The sequence below is a fragment of the Mus caroli genome, chromosome 4, assembly GCF_900094665.2.
Source record: "Mus caroli chromosome 4, CAROLI_EIJ_v1.1, whole genome shotgun sequence".
NCBI lineage: Eukaryota > Metazoa > Chordata > Mammalia > Rodentia > Muridae > Mus > Mus caroli.
Window position 1 is genome coordinate 138,091,255 of NC_034573.1, and position 15,871 is coordinate 138,107,125.

At 52.1% G+C, this 15,871-nt stretch overlaps 1 protein-coding gene across 1 annotated transcript in view; it reads right to left on the minus strand.

The window, feature by feature from the left end:
* The window catches only part of Disp3 (dispatched RND transporter family member 3), a 52,784-nt gene that overhangs the window by 7,167 nt on the left and 29,746 nt on the right, over positions 1-15,871 (minus strand). The window contains exons 7-18 of the mRNA XM_029475798.1: positions 15,667-15,806; positions 14,863-15,011; positions 14,522-14,683; positions 13,584-13,745; positions 11,901-12,014; positions 11,015-11,151; positions 9,456-9,640; positions 7,686-7,816; positions 7,420-7,592; positions 6,542-6,668; positions 5,934-6,079; positions 638-797 (exon numbers count right to left, since the gene is read on the minus strand). Coding sequence (XP_029331658.1) covers positions 638-797; positions 5,934-6,079; positions 6,542-6,668; positions 7,420-7,592; positions 7,686-7,816; positions 9,456-9,640; positions 11,015-11,151; positions 11,901-12,014; positions 13,584-13,745; positions 14,522-14,683; positions 14,863-15,011; positions 15,667-15,806 — 1,786 coding nt within the window. The remainder of the gene's footprint in view (positions 1-637; positions 798-5,933; positions 6,080-6,541; positions 6,669-7,419; positions 7,593-7,685; positions 7,817-9,455; positions 9,641-11,014; positions 11,152-11,900; positions 12,015-13,583; positions 13,746-14,521; positions 14,684-14,862; positions 15,012-15,666; positions 15,807-15,871) is intronic.

Sequence of the window (15,871 nt, forward strand, 5' to 3'; positions counted from 1 at the left end):
TCTATGTCTTCATCCAAAGGCTGCTAGTGGAAGACTGACTTCCAGGCAACTAGGGTGAGGATCTTATACCCACACCCACAGTGACACACCCATTCCAACTAGGTCACACCTATTCCAACAAGGCCACACCTTCAGATGGTGCCACTCCCTGGTCCAAGGATATACAAACCATCACACCCCCAGAGAGTGGTGGCCTAGGAAGGGCCATGACATACTTTTAAAAAATTATTATTGTATGCGTGCAGGCACGTGCCCATGTGCCACAGCACACGTGTAGAAGTCAGAGGACTTTGTGCAGTGGTTCATTTCTTCCACCGTGGGATTCAGGGATTGGCTCAGCCCACCAGGCTTGCACAGCAAGGGCTTTTATCCACAGAGCCATCTCATTGGCCCCAGTGTTACTTTCCAGGTGGCCAAATTCAAGATCACACATGGACAGATGCAACCGGCAGGAGAGGACCCACACTCTGGCCTCTCGTCAATGGCTGCCACATGGCCATTGACTGAGGTTCCAACCCAGGACTCGGGGGTAACAGAAGCGCTGCCCAGAGAGACCGCGCTGTGCTCTCGATGTGGGTAGCTGCCTCTGTGTGGCTGCCCCCCACCTGGCATGGGGGAGGGGTGGGCTCACACCCACCTATGATCTCCATGAAGATCTGCTTCCAGTGCTCACAGGTCTGGAAGCCTCGGTGCAGGGCTGAGCCCTCGGGGAATGTCTGCAGCTGCTGCCGGAGGAAGCTCTCCCAACGCAGGTAGTCTGAGTAGGTCTGGAAGGAGGACTTGCCCTTGTACGTGGTCTGCAGGGGACACAGGGTGGTGAGACTAGTGGGTCTGCTCTGCAGCTCCTAAGGACAGCTACTCTGGCCACCAGTGAGGATGTGGGTGCTGAGCCATCCCATCTGCTACCCTGAGATCTCTCAACATAATATTCTCTTAGAATACGCCATGCTCCCATGGGCCACTCTGCCTATGCAGGAAGCCCCTCCACATGACCCTGAGACATGACTAGGGTCTATCTCCTCTGAAGAGCATCCCTTTTGTCCAAGATGGGCCTTCTCTGGGCTCTCAAGCACCCCCCTTCCCAGCCTTCCTCACAGCTCTCAGTATATCTGGTCAGATGCCTGCCTCTTGGCTGAGGATGCAAGCACACAGGGTCTTGGGCAGTCTGCTAGGCCACAGTGCACCGTCCTAAAAGGGATCTAGGACTTTCTGCTCTGTTGCCTCCCTGACTCAGTTCACCTATTCCTATGAAACAGTCTCAGCCTCAGCATGTCTACCCATAGGTGTGTGTGTGTGTGTGTGTGTGTGTGTGTGTGTGTGCGTGCACACGTGCGTGCACCGAGGGTCAGCTTGGCAGGGGATGCTGTGGTGGATGGTTGAGATGATCAAGAACATTTCTTTTTTTTTTTTTAAGATTTATTTATTTATTTATTTATTTATTTATTTATTTATTTATTATATGTAAGTACACTGTAGCTGTCTTCAGACACTCCAGAAGAGAGAGTCAGATCTTGTTACGGATGGTTGTGAGCCACCATGTGGTTGCTGGGATTTGAACTCTGGACCTTTGGAAGAGCAGTCGGGTGCTCTTACCCACTGAGCCATCTCACCAGCCCTCAAGAACATTTCTAATTTCAAGTTGACTGTGGCACCAGCCTCAGAGAAGGAAGGCGGTTCCACCACACGCTACAGTATGGCTGGACCTTGAAGGACTTGATGCTCATGGGAAGGACAAATCTGTTGGATTCCATTTGTGTGATATGCTCAGTGTAGTTAAGCACACACACAAAGTATCATGGTGTTGCCAAGGGCTGGGAGGAAGGGCAGGAACTTGGAGATTGACATTTTGCAGATGGATGGTCTCAACAGTGACAATACGCTTTCCTTTCTTTTTTGAGATAGGGTCTCCTGGCTGGTTAGGAATTCCCTATCTAGACCAGGCTGGCCTCGAACTCACAGAAATCTATTTGCACTGGGATTAAAGTTGCATGCCTCCTTGCCCAGTTGGCAATGATTTTTAATGTCACAAAAATGGTTTAAATGTGGGGTGGCCAATCTCTGTTGTCAACTGGACTGGATTTAGAGTCAATGAGGATTTGTTGAGACATGCCTCCGGATATGTTGAGGGTATATTCAGGGAGTTAGAGGAAAAGAGAGAAAAAAAAAGTTGAGAGGAAAAGACCCATTTCGGATGTGAGCAGTACTATTCCACAGGCTGGGGTCCTAAACTGAATAAAATGTTAAAAGGAACATGCTATTAGAATGTCAACATTCTTCCTCTGCTTCATGGCCCACCATGGCAGGTAGTACTCTGTTCTACCACACTGCCTTGGCTGTTGTGGACTAAATTCTTCCTCCCTACTCCCAGTCAATCATTTGGGTCACAGTAATAAAATACCAATGATACAGAAAAATGGTACCAGGAGTGGGGTCGCTGTAACTACGTCTGACTATGCAGCTCTGGGGTTCCTAGAGGTTGTAGGAGGAATCTGAGAGAGCTTGGATCCGAAGGCTAGAAAAATTCTAAGCAGAGCTTACTGGGGCATTTTGGTGGGATTTTGGAATACCAGAATGCAGACAGGAATGTGGATGGTAAAGACTGTGTGCTTGACATTTCAGATGGGAGCAAAGAACTAGAGAATTAGACTAGAGTCTAATTGAGAATAGACTAATCTATTGGGAATTAGTCCAGAGTCCACTCATGCTATATTCTGGCAAAATAACAACAGCAAATCATTGTATACATCTTGTCTATGTCCCTGTAATGGATGATTTTAATTGTCAATTTGAGATAATCTACAAACACCTGATAAGAAGCTCTCAGTGAGGGCCTGTCTATGTTAGGTGGGCCTGGGGCATATCTGTGGGAGGATCAGCTTGAGCACATTAATGAGATGAGATTTACTCACTGGAGGTGGCACCATTGTCTCATTAGAGAAGTTTGAACTATATTAACCTAGAGCTGAGGGGATGGAGAGATGCTGGGCAGTTAAGAGTACCAGCTGCTCTTGCAGAGGAGCTGGGTTTGACTCCCAGCACCCACAGAGTGGTTCACAACCATCTGTAACCACAGTTACAGGGCACTGGATACCCTCTTCTTCCCCCTGTGGACACTGAATACTTGTGGTGTACAGACATGCATGCTGGGAAAACGCCATTACTACTACTACTACTACTACTACTACTAATAATAATAATAATAATTTTAAAGAGTGGAAAGCTGAGCACAAGCACACATGCATTCATTGTTCTCAGCTTCCTGACTACAAGTGCAGGTTGACCAGATGTCTCAAGGTCTTGTCATTGTGATTTCCTAATTAGGATGGGCTGTAACCTGGGATTGTGAACTTAAGTAAAGCCTTTCTCTCTTGAGTTGCTTTTGTCAGGGTATTTTATAGCAGTGTGAAGGACAGTTTAATGTCAACTTGTCACAGGCTAGAGTCATCTGAGGGCATTTTCTTACTTAGTGATCGATGGGGGAGGGTCCAGGCCATTGAGGGCGGTGCTATCCTTGAGATGGTGGTTTTGGCTTCTATAAGAAAACAGGCTGAGCAAGCCATGGAGAGCAAGCCAGGAGGCAGCACCCCTCTGTGGTCTCTGTATCAGCTCCTGCTTCCAGGTTCCTTCCCTATTTGAGTTCCTGTACTGACTTCCTTTAATTATGAACAGTGATGTGACACTGTAAGCCAAATAATTCCTTTCTTCCCTAACTTGCTTTTTGGTCTTGGTGTTTCATTGCAGCAACATAAACTCTGAATAGGACAAACAGCACTGGAAATGACATTAAAACACTTGAGAGGAGGCATTTAAAGGTGGAGGATTAATTAATTTGATTGAGGACATTTCAAGACAGCATAACACTGAAGCTGTGACATGGTTAATGCTACCCACATTTAGCTGGATTTACAGTAAAAATTAGGATGAAACAAACAAAAACAAAAACATAACAGAAGGATCTGAAAAATATGCAGTCTGTTCACAAAGGAAGCTAGTTGAAAGCTGCAGGGTTGTCATGGAAATTAGCATCATTAAGGAAAACCCAAGCACTCTGAGCTGGGACAGTAGGACAAGCTTTAATCCCATCTCAGGAATTAAGACTCTACTCGCTATAGACTCCAGTGCATGAAAATGACCACTCACTTGGAAGACTTTTCCTTGACAAACACAGGGCCACCCAGGGAAGTGTTTTCCCAAGTTCAGCTACCTGGGCACCAGAAGCTACTGAAGCTGTAGTCCAAGGGCTGGAGTTGACCTTGGTATCATCAATATGATGCTGGTTTGCATGAATGCAGGATGCAAACAGCTATAGATCATGGAGCTTGTAATTGTCTTTTTGATTTTACAGGGGCTCACAGCTAAGAACTTCCCTTGAGTCTCTGAGGAGATTCTGAAGTCAAGTCTTTTGAAAAATGTCAGAACTGTTAAGCATCCATTTTTTCATTGTGAGATGGACATGAGCCTTTGAGGGCACTGGGGGTAAAAGATTATGGCTTAAATTGATACGTTATCTTTATTGTTAATGGTATCATATTTAGAAACACCCAAGAGATAGCAAGGAAAACTTGTAGTCTTCTAGGAAATATTGAGGGAGGGAGAAAGACTCGTCCCACAGACTGTGGTCCCACGGAGCAACAAGAGAGGAGATGGCTGGAGTACCAGGGGCATTCTCATCGCTTCGAGTTGTTTCCTCTCACGATGGACTGAACCCTCTGAAACCATGAACTGGAATACATCTTGTCTTTCATAAGTTATCTCTGTCCTTCTCCCCCAGCCCCCTTTTTGGTATCAGCAACAAAAAAACCAATTAATATTGATACTAAGTTTTATAGAATGTTTTACCAAAAAATAAAAAAAAGGCAACTCCAACTCAGCCTGGGATTGTCCTCACTGGGTTAGGGCTCTCTAGTCCACCTGACCTGGATTAGAGGCATCATGGTCTGTTACTTTAAGTAACACTGACCATGGGAGATTGCGTTGGGGGCTTGAGAACAGTCATTCCCTTAAACTTGTCACCTGGTTACTATTTCTGCCACTCTCTGCAAAGTGTGTTATCTCCATAACAGCCAGAAGAGAGAAGGCTTTAAAGAAAAAAAAAATTAAAAAGATTTATTTATTTTATGTACATGGATGCTTTATCTACATGTATATCTATCTGTACGCCAGAAGAGGTCATCTGATCCCATGACACTACAGTTATTGTGGGTGCTGGGAATTGAACTCAGGACCTCTGAAAGAGCAGCTAGTGCTCTTCACTGCTGAGCCATCTCTCCAGTGTTTGTTTGTTCATTTTGTTTTTGATTTTTAAGATAGGGTTTCTCTGTGTATCCTTGGCTGTCTTGGAACTCACTCTGTAGTTCACGTTGGCCTTGAACCCAGAGATCTGCCTGCCTCTACCTCCTGAGTGCTGGGATTAAATGTGTGCGCCACCACTGCCCAGCTAGGGAAAGGCTTTTAAATACTGTTTTGTAGGTGGAGAATATGAGGTCAAAGGGAACTGGGGATCTGATCCATGACATCAGTCAACTACACCAAGGTCAGGTAAAGGCTGGACCCCTGGTTTCCACACAGAGGCAGCAGGACATCTTGTCAAGCCTGAGTGGCTAAAGTGCCAGATCTCAGGGAAGTCAGGTTAGGGGATATTGCCTGTGTGTATAAGTATGTACATGTTTGTGTACACATGTTCCTGTACCTCCTTTGGTAGCGCCACGGAACATGAAGATGACCGTGGAGAGTCTCTTGGCCTTCCTTTATCCCTACAGTTGTTAGAAAGCATGAAGATGTGCAGTTGGATTGGGTGGTGCCTGACACTGTCAACTGCTAACTATGACCTCAGGCCAAAGCCTGGATATCTTTCTCTGGTCTGGGCTGAGGGACAGGAGTGGATGGGGACATGTCTTCAAGATAAGCACACTACACGGGGCTCCCAGGCTCACCGACTCAAAGGCCATGGAGATCCACTGCACACGGCCCTCTTTGACACCCACTGCCCCGTGAGATAGCTGCCCTGGCAGCAGGTTGGGCTCGGGCAGCTCCTTGCACTCGGGGTGCAACATCTGCAGGAAGGAAGAGATGCTGTATCCTGTAGGGAGAAGCAAAGAGGAGGTTGCGGCAGGAAAAGTGGTCAATCCCATACATTACACCTGGGTGCACATAGTCACCTGCCTCTCAAGCTTCCAGTGTTTGCAAACATCGGGCAGTTGTCATTGAGAGACCTACAACCCATACTTGCCACTGAGGTGGAAAGTAGCATTTTGGATCACTGCAGTCAAGTAGCCTTTGGGAGAGCCAATTGCCCTCCATTCCGAAAGAGCTCCCCCTGGAGGCCACCTACCTATACGGTTCACTAGCCTTCCCCCCCCCCCCCCCCCCGCAGCATTCCGATTCTCCTGCAAGCCTGTGCACATTTGGAAAATGTGTGTACAGAGCTGTGAGTGCCTTATGGGCACACCCCAGTACAGACACCCAAACTCTAGGCACATATTATCTAGTCCTATCAAGCGGACCATGACCTCACACAGTCCCCAGCCACGACCACACATACCTGATGGCAAGCACTGGGCCCCGCCTGGCTTCACCAGCTCCGAGTTGCCCGCAATGGCCTTGCAGAGGCGACACAGGTGCCCGATCTCTTTGAAGAGGTCAAAGCTGCTGTCGTAGATGACGCTGCCCTTTCCCAAGGAGACACACCGGCCCGGGCACTCAGTGAGTTGCGGACTCAGTCCCAAACTCCCCTTCCCTACCGCGAGGGACAGACCCTGCAGCAGCTCCCTTGTCCTGTGTTACCACCATGTCACACCCTCACGTGGATACCCATGAGTCCCTTTGCTCGGCGGCCTTTGGCGCCTCTGCTCCCGTAATAGCTTACCTTGAAGCCCTTTGTCCCTACCTCTTTTCTTCCTCTCAACTGGACTTAATGCTTTTCTCCCTTGCTTTCAGCCAGCTCTATCTTGCATGCCTGCCTGTCCCTTCCTCAGGCTCCCACCCCTGCTCTGAATGTGTGCAGTAGCCTTCTGACCAGAAACACAAACATCATCATCTTCCTTTTGTTCCTTCATAGGCTGTACCTGCCATGCCTGTGTCCAACCCGAATATGACCTCTAGTGACCCTGTAAGTCTACCTGTCAGGCTTTTCAGTCACTCATGGTCAGTGATGTCAACATACAGAGCCCACCCCAGAGGAGGACAGGCCTCACACAGGATTCCTCTCATCTGTTCTAGCCTCCAATGAAGACGAGGCAGCCGGTGTGGGTCCCCAAATGTACCCATATTCCTGAGTAAGTCTCAGTCAGTGCTCCCCCTCCAGGGGAGCAGTGCTCCCTCAGAGGCCTGTGGAGGTCCTGTGTGGCTAGAGGAGCTGTGTAGGAGTCAAGAGTGTGCTGCAGCTGTGTGACCTTCCACATCTGCCCAAAGTGGCCGTACCGGGTCCCCGATAACATGGTTGTCCATCTGTTGGGTGCGGTTGAGTCCAATGATGCCAAACACCACAAAGACCATGGCTCCTGTGTCCACCAGCGGACGCACCGCAGGCTTCCCACAGCCCGTGTTCACACAAGGGTTGAAGCCAAAGGTGGCAGAGATGCGGGCCTTGGGCACTGCAGGAGGGAAGTCACAGCCAATACTGAGGGTAGGCCCAGGGTTCTGAGGCTCCCCGCAGCCTCCCCCACCCAGGGATTGGCCCCAAGTACCTTTGTCACTAGGCACATAGAAGAAGCCTTTGGTGGGCCCATCAGGGCTGGAGCTGAGCAAGCACCCAGGTGGTGCCACACACAGGCGCCCGTGGAAGGGGGGCTTGTGGGACTGAGCAAAGTACAGCTTCCTGTGGAGGCAGGGAGGCCAAGTCAAAGGAGGTGGGATGAGGAGCATAGGCTAGGAAGTCCAGGAAAGGTCAGAGGAGGCAAGACACGGAGGTCACTTCAGGGGCCAGGGAGGGTGAGCTCTCCCCCAGCACAGGGGCATAGGGTGCCCGGGGCTGGGGGCTGGAGCCCTGTTTTAGTTCTGCCTCTGTCAAGACCAACCTGACCCTGATCAAGGCTCTTCCCTTTGGCTCTCAGTCTCTTGCCCTAGCACAAGAAGGGAGGAAGCGCAAGTGTCCACTTTAAAACTGTCTCCCAGAGTTCAGGAAGGACTTAGGGCAAGCCTTACTGGGCCCCACCTGCAGCCTATTGACCTACTGACCCACTGACCCACTGAACCTGAGGATTCAAGGCACCTTGAGTTTGCCACTGGATCCAGGAAACTGCCAGGCCCCAGGCCATGGCTGTACATATCGTGCTAAGCCCGGCCCTGGGCTGAGGAGCAGACAATCTACCCTGAGACAGGGATGCTAAGGTGGGAAGAGGACCCAGCTAGAGCCACCTCACCGCCTGCTGCCTCCTCTCTTCACCCCTCTAATCTAAGTGGAATCAACCTGTTAGGGTCAGGGAGCTGAATGCCCTGAAACTGGTTCCTTGTCAGACCACGGCCTCCAGGTAGCACACGCAGTATAGACCTGGCTTGGGATGCTCTCCTGAAACTGGAGCTGAGCGGTTCCTGTTCCTGAGTGTGGCTCCTGGGCTGCCAGGAAGCTGCCTCTCTCCCGGGGAGGTGCTCATTACCCCATTCTGCCCCTAGCATGCTGACACATAGCCACATGGGTGTTTGTAAAATTAACGACTGGATATTTGGGCCAAGGCAGCCTTCCCTGATAAATAAGGCTATGTTCATAACTCGAGGGTGTAAGGCCTGGGACAAGACTGCCCTGGGGACTTGGGAACCCATGAGGTGGAGAACGGAGCTCTCATTCAGCAAGCATGAGTCACTTGCTGCGTGCCACGGGGTAGAGACTGAGAATAAAGCAGAAACGACAACGGATACAACCTATGCCACTCCCCAACAATCTAGAAAACGGACACAGGAAGCCAGCTGCTTATTAAGAGTGGGTGAGCGCCTTGGACAGGAAGTGTGGGAACACATTCATCCAGTCAGCAGAGACCTACTGAGAGCCTGTCACGTGACAAACACCACATGAAGTGCAGCTTGAAGGATCCCTCAGAATGCCCTGAGGGACACAGTTCTGGGGCTGGAGCGGTCACATGCCAGACCCACATGACTGCAGGTGGCAACTGGGGGCAGAAATAGCAGCAGGTGCTGCATGGAGAGTCTGAATGAGGTGATGTGGGATGGGGCAGGGGCTCTGTATAGGGACAGCCTCCCCTGGGAGGTGGCATGAGGCTAGAAACTTGAATCCAGAGGCATAAGACTCCAGGACATGAGGAGAATGTTCTGGGTACAGAGGATGACTGACAAGGCCATGAGGTAGATCCAGATGGCCACAGTGACCCTGCAGAGTTGACAGGAAATGTGGCAAACTGGAGTGGGGATTGTGGGCCAGTCATCTTTGCCAGTGTCCCCACTTTTAGAGAGGGAAGTGAAGCGAAGTCATGGTGGTCTGGGCGCCACGTCTGCATGGCCCTTACCGAGTGTGCTGTTGCTCCTTGGTGGCCACATAAAAGCTGAAGTCAAACTTCCAGCCCCTCCGGGCGTCACAGGCCAAGGCCGTCACCATCCACTTGCGGGAGGGGCTCGCCGCCTGAAGCAGCCCTACTGTAGACATACAAGCGGTCAGCTTCTTGGTGAAGTCACCAAAAGGCGCTCTATACACCTAAGCAGTGGGTTGACAGAGACAAGACACGTGACTCGGGGAGGCTGCCTCAGCCTGCCCAGCCTCAAGGTCTGTCCCCTCCCTCCTTGGCCTGTCTCCCACCCTGTCCTGGTACCCGGAGCTCAGAAGCTTAGTTTTGAACTTGAAAGTGGTCAACTTCTCCTCTCTCCCTTCACCCCCTTCCTCTCTGAACCTCATTTCTTTTCCAGTGGGCTAGCCTTAACGGTTGACTTGACACAACCAAAAGCCATCTGTGAAGAGAGTCTAAATGAAGGACTGTCTACATTGGGATCGTCTGTGGACATGCCCTTGGAAGACAGCTCAAGTTAACTGATGTGGGAAGATCCAGCCCACTGTGGGCGGTACCATTCCCTATTCAGGGGCTCCTGGACTGTCTAAGAATGGAGAAATAGAGCTGAGCACAAGCAAGTGAGTAAACACACGGACGCATGTATTTCTCTCTGTTCATTACAGTGGATGTGATAGGACTTGATATTTGAAGTTCTTGCCTTGATTTCCCCACAATGATGAACTGTAACCTACAATTAATTATACGCTGAAGTAAATCTCTTTCTCCTCTAAGTTGTTTTTCTTCAGGGATATTATTATTTTTTTTTTATCACAGCAAGAGAAAAACTAGGACACTAGGTGTCTTCTTGGGACAGGCTCTGTGCCTGAATCTAAGGTGCGGAGCCTAGGCAGGATGAGCAAGGCCTTGGCCTTGTGGAGATGGCAGTGGGTATGGTGTCAGATTCTGGCTGGGCCAGATTCAGTCAGACAAGACCATCAGGTGAGAGAGGTGGGAGGGAGAAGGGCATCCTGAGAAGGGAGGCCAGGTAGGGCTGTTGAGGGAGGAGTGGCATTTGTGGCGGGAGGACAGGTAGTTCCTCTGTGCCAGTCATCTGGATGGCGGGAAGGATTAAAGGAACAGGAATGATCCTGTTTAGGGGGGGACACTGAATCTGGGTGTGGCCATGGGAGGCTGTCTTCTGGGCAATCTCTTTGTGATGGGATGAACTATGGGCTGCCATTGTGGACAGTTACTGCACTCCACTGTCAGGTGGTACAGAGCTCTTTGTTCCCTGTACAACCAACATTGTCTTTTATATCCCCATTCTGTAGATCAGGAAACCGAGGCTCAGAGAGACTGAATCACCTGCCCAACAACATCCAGGTTACACAAGGCAGAGGTAGGACTCAAATCCAGCTCTATCTGCAGACCCCGCCACCCATCTGACTGCTATGGCAGACCCTCGTGTGCCAGGAACAGCTCCATCCTCAAGGGCCCTGCTCCCTGCCTACATGGCCAATATCCACCAGTATGGCACCAACAGCCCCTCCTCAATATCTAACGCCATGACAGCATGGGCTCACCTGGAAGGAGGGCACCTCTCCATCTCCAGGGGACACAGCTTGCCAGGGTGCTGGTAGGCTGGCATTGAGAGAGAGCCGGTAGACCGCTGGGTGGCCTTTGCTCTTCACTTTGGAGATGTACACAGTGCTCATGGACTCTGAGGGTAAGCAAGGGATGGAAGAGGAGAAGACGGTGACCATAGCAGCCTCAGGATGCGACAGAAGCCCACCTTGGCTCTGTCGGCCGAGGAGCTAAGCACTGGTCTCAGGCTCATCCCCAGATGTTGCTGCTGTCCCTCTGTACTAGAAAGGGTCGGAAGGAAGGATGGTGGGAGGTGACAGTCATGGGTAGGACGGTGGCAGTGATGGTGGCAGGTGACGATGACAGGGTGGGGTAGTTAGTGGCAGGCGGTGGGAGGTGGTAGCAGTCACAGATGGAGTCACACTCATGATGGTAAAGATAGCAGCAATGGAGTAGGGTAGTGTTGCCATCAATGGGAAAGGTGGGGCTAGGTCTGTTAATGACACGGTGACAATACTGTGGAGTGACAGGGACAAACATAAATATCCACTGGGGTTATTTTCCCTTGTATATTTGTCCCAGCAACCTTTCTAATGGAGACCCCAGGAGAGGTGAGCCAAGGCTCAGGACACTCCCATACGGACTCTTAGGATGGTGACCAGAGCAGGCTCAAGGAGGCTGCGGTAGGTAGAAGCCTGGAGTTCTAGTCAGGGTGGGTGGCTGAGGTGATGTGAGGGTTCTAAAGTCTACATATGCTGTCCCTTAGCCGACCCAAGGACACAGGTTCCAGTTCCCACGGGAGTACAGGCTCTAGATGTGACCGGCTCTCCACATAGAGGCAGACATGAGAGTACCAGGGTGCATCGATGGACCCCACCCACTCACCCTGTGCAGTGGTCTCAGGGCGGCTGGCCCAGGAAACCCCAGAACCTCGCTTCTTCTTCTCCAGGGATGTCCTGACATTGTTCTGCAGGCTGTGGGGCTTCTCCTGGAACAGACCTGCCCCCCACCGGCCCACTGAGTCAGGGACATGGGATCCTCTCTGGCCACGCCTGGGAGGCAAGGAGGGTAGGCCAGGATCTATGAAGGGCCAGAGGCTGGAGGCAGTGGACATCAGTGGTTTGAGGGAGACTCAGCAAAACTAAGGAACATGTCAAATGTTTATCACGTCTCCATGTGGAGGGGGACACGCAACGATGTTCCCATGTGTCCCCTTTGGAAATTGGCTTTCCCAATTCTACTGGGTGAGGGTAAGGTTGGGCAATGGCTTGCCTTGTCATAGTGCTACAGGTAAAGTTTTTGTCTAACTGAGAGAGGCATCACACTTTAAAATAGCAGTCTTCATAGCCATCCCGAAGCAGGGGCTATCGACCTCATCGGCAGAGGAGAAAGCTGTGGTTTTGAGAACCAGGAACTGCAGGGACCAGGAAGTGAGGGGCGTCCAGGAGAGCTGCCCTCTTTGCTGCCATACCAAAGGTCTCCATGAAAAGGGGTTCAGAGTGCATTCCAGGTACAGGGGTGAGGTGACTCTCCTACAGATGGCTGTTCTGGTGTCTGTCCTGCTGGGAAGTGGAGGTGGCAGGGGACAGGCACGGGGTCCCTAGGAGTGTGTGTTGTGAACAGGTGGAGCCCCAGTGGAGACCCGGGGGGCTGAGCTACAGCTGACTATGAGATGCAAGGCTCTGGGTACCTGTCAGAGCTCCAGTCTGTTATCATGCATTCAGCTCCTGCCATGACCAAGGGAAGGCTGGGTTAATAGGAACAATGCCCTGATTAAGCGAAGGTAATTATGGCAGCAGCAGTGGAGCTCTTCTCCCAAGCTTCAGGCATCCAGTTCAGTTAAACCTTGTCTCTTTTCCCTTCTACCCATGGGGGGGGGACTGGGGGGGCAGAATGGCTTGACCTTTGTCCGCCCTTGCTCCACCCTGACTCTCCCTGCGCTAAGGGCTTAGACCAGACACCTTGAAAGCCACTCCCTCCTTCCAGCTCCTCTCTACACCTGCCCTGACAGCACCCCTCATGTATTAAATCACCCCCAAACTGACTCCTTAGCTCCTCTAAGACTCTTGTAGAGAAGGCTCCAGTCTCCTGCCCACCTCCATCTGGTCCACCAACCCCACAACCCCCCGAACCCTGACTAGTCTCAGCTCCTGCAACCCTCCCCCTTAGTCTTGGCTCTGCCCTTCCCCATCACTGCCACAGCCCTCAGCCTAGACCCTTTCTTTCTTGTCCCTGCCAGCCTGGCCTGACTGAACTTCTCCCTCTCCTTTGGGTCTAACCTACTCTTTCCTTCCCCAGCTCTATTCGTTTGATGACTCTCATGTTTTAAGTATCTGCTTAGACACCTCCTCTGGGCAGCCTTCCAGGGTATTCATGCCCACAGAGCACTCGATCCTTCCTCCACAAATCTGCTAGTGTAACGGCTTGTCCCTGACTCTGTAGCATAGAGCCCCTGAGCCCAGAAGTCCGACCCTCCCACTTACTGCACCTCTGCCATCTCTCAGGCCAACAGTGGGCTCAGCCGGCACAGGAGGGAGGTGGGCTCAGCCGGGCGGCGGGGATCCTCACCTGAGCAGGTGATGCAGGATATCCCCTCGGCGCTCAGGTTGTACTTGAGGTCCAGTAGCACCTGAATGTTGGTGTCCGGCCGGAAGAGCAGTGGGGCCCGGCTGGCGGGGCGGAGCCGGCTGGCGAACACCAGGGACAGGATAAGGATGGAGGCGAAAAGCCCTGTGAGGAAGTGCTGTGTGAGATGATGCCCTGTGAGGGATCTGAGGCTGGCACCCCATCCTGGCAAAATGGTTATCAGTGTGAAGGGCAGGGGGAGGGGGAGGAGGAGGAGAGGGAAGCAGGGAGGGAGATAGCCCCAACAGAGGCAATGACAGTGATTGTGTTGGTGGAGTTGCTGGGGTCTGGCTGTAAGCTACAAGCAAACGACTGCTCCTCCACCAGGGCTAGCTGGTGTCTCAGGTATCTGTCTGTTCCCGAAGAGCTGGCACTTCTGTTTGCCTGCAGTAGTTCTGATCACACGGAGCACTTGGCAGGCCCCGCACCAGGCCAAGACCTTTATATGCGTCAAAATTCTTACAGTTTCTCTCTTCCTAGACCCTATTTCTTTTTGGTGCTAGGGAGACAGAACCCAGGCCTGGTATGTACTGAGCTATGCCCTGGCCCCCGCCACTGCTATCACACTCAATTTTAGACCAAGAACTCAAGTGTTAGACTGGCTGGCACATCCAAGGGCAGAGGGCAGAACTGGGGTTCAAACGCAGCCAGCTAGTCTACTCCAGGGTCAAGCCCGAGTACTCTGCTCTCTTGCCTGGTGCATGGCTGCCTGTAAGCAGAGGCCGAAGAGGCCCAGGGGCAGCCTACCCAGGAAGAGGAGGAGGCAGAGAAGAGGCTGTGCTCAGACCTCTGAGAGCTACTCCACTCTCAGTGCTTGCTGCTTGTAGGGTGTGGAGTATGTGGGTGTGTCAGCCTTCAGGAAGGGACTGGGGCACACTCACCTACGATCACCCAGCGGCTCTTGACGGCTGCCCATAAGACCCAGTGGTGCAGCAGCTCTTGCAGCTGGGCGAGGAGCTGGCCCCTGCTGTTCCCATCAGGGGTGGGCTGCAGACCCTCACAGTGCACAGAGACCAGTGACACATCTCCCAGCTCTAGGGACGCTGCCAGGCAGAGTGGGCAGCCAGTCAGAGTCTGAGCCACAGCCTGCCCCAGCCCACTGGCAAAGCCCACATGCTAGGTGAGGGCCTCCACTGGCCTTCTGGCCTGGGTCCCTTGGGGCCAGCCTATCCCCCAAACGTCCCCCTGAAAGTCACCCCCACTCAGGCCAGCCCGCTCTCACCTGGCTCATCCTCCACATTCAACAAGGGGATATCATCATCCAGATAGGGGAGGGGACCCTGAGCAGGGCCACCCCCAGCCCGCTCCGGAGCCGTGAACAGGTCCCCGGGAAAATGCAGGGAGCTCTTGCGGCCGCACTTCTGGTGGCAGCTGTGGAGGGCAGTGAACAGGCGTGAGGCTAAGAGTCGAGACAGTCAGAGAGGATGGGGACAAGGAAAGGGTATGAGCCCAAGTAGCAATCGGCTGCTCCTGCCTTGCACGAGAGGCACTAGTGACTACGATGAGAGCCGGGGCTGAGTTTCTTCTTCTTCTTCTTCTTTTTTTTTTTTTTTTTTGGTTTTTTCAAGACAGGGTTTCTCTGTATGGCCTTGGCTGTCCTGGAACTCACTCTGTAGACCAGGCTGACCTCGAACTCAGAAATCCGCCTGCCTCTGCCTCCTGAGTGCTGGGATTAAAGGCGTGCGCCACCACACCCCCGGCCCGGGGCTGAGTTTCTTCTGGAGCCACTTACCCTCATCTGCTACTCTTCCTCTGGGGACACAAGGGGTGGCCGGGGGTGAGAAAGCTGCCCGTGATTCCCTAGGTTAGGGCCCTGCAGAGAAGGCTCACTAAGGAGATGGTGGTTTTAAAGATGTGCGAACGTATGCCCACCTCCTGTTCACATGTGACTACACTGCTGCTGGACAAGAGCTTTCCTGTCCCCTGCCTAGCCTAGAGCTAGGCACACAAGAATGCTAGAGGGCTGAGAGAGAGAGAGGGCGGGGTGTGGTGGCTACTTAGGATGTGAAGGGTGAAGGATGCTCACCTGTTCTGGCAGGAGCTCTCCAGGGGCGCCATGTAGAGGCTCCAGAGGCCCAGGGCCGCAGGCATGGTGAACAGCACAGCCAGCCAGCAGCAGGTCACAATGAGGGACATGAACAAGCCGAAGTCATGCACAGCTGGAATCTGCAGCCAGGAGGCAGTGAGGACAGGGCACTGTGAGTGTCTTGCATGTCCCTATGTCCGGAGAC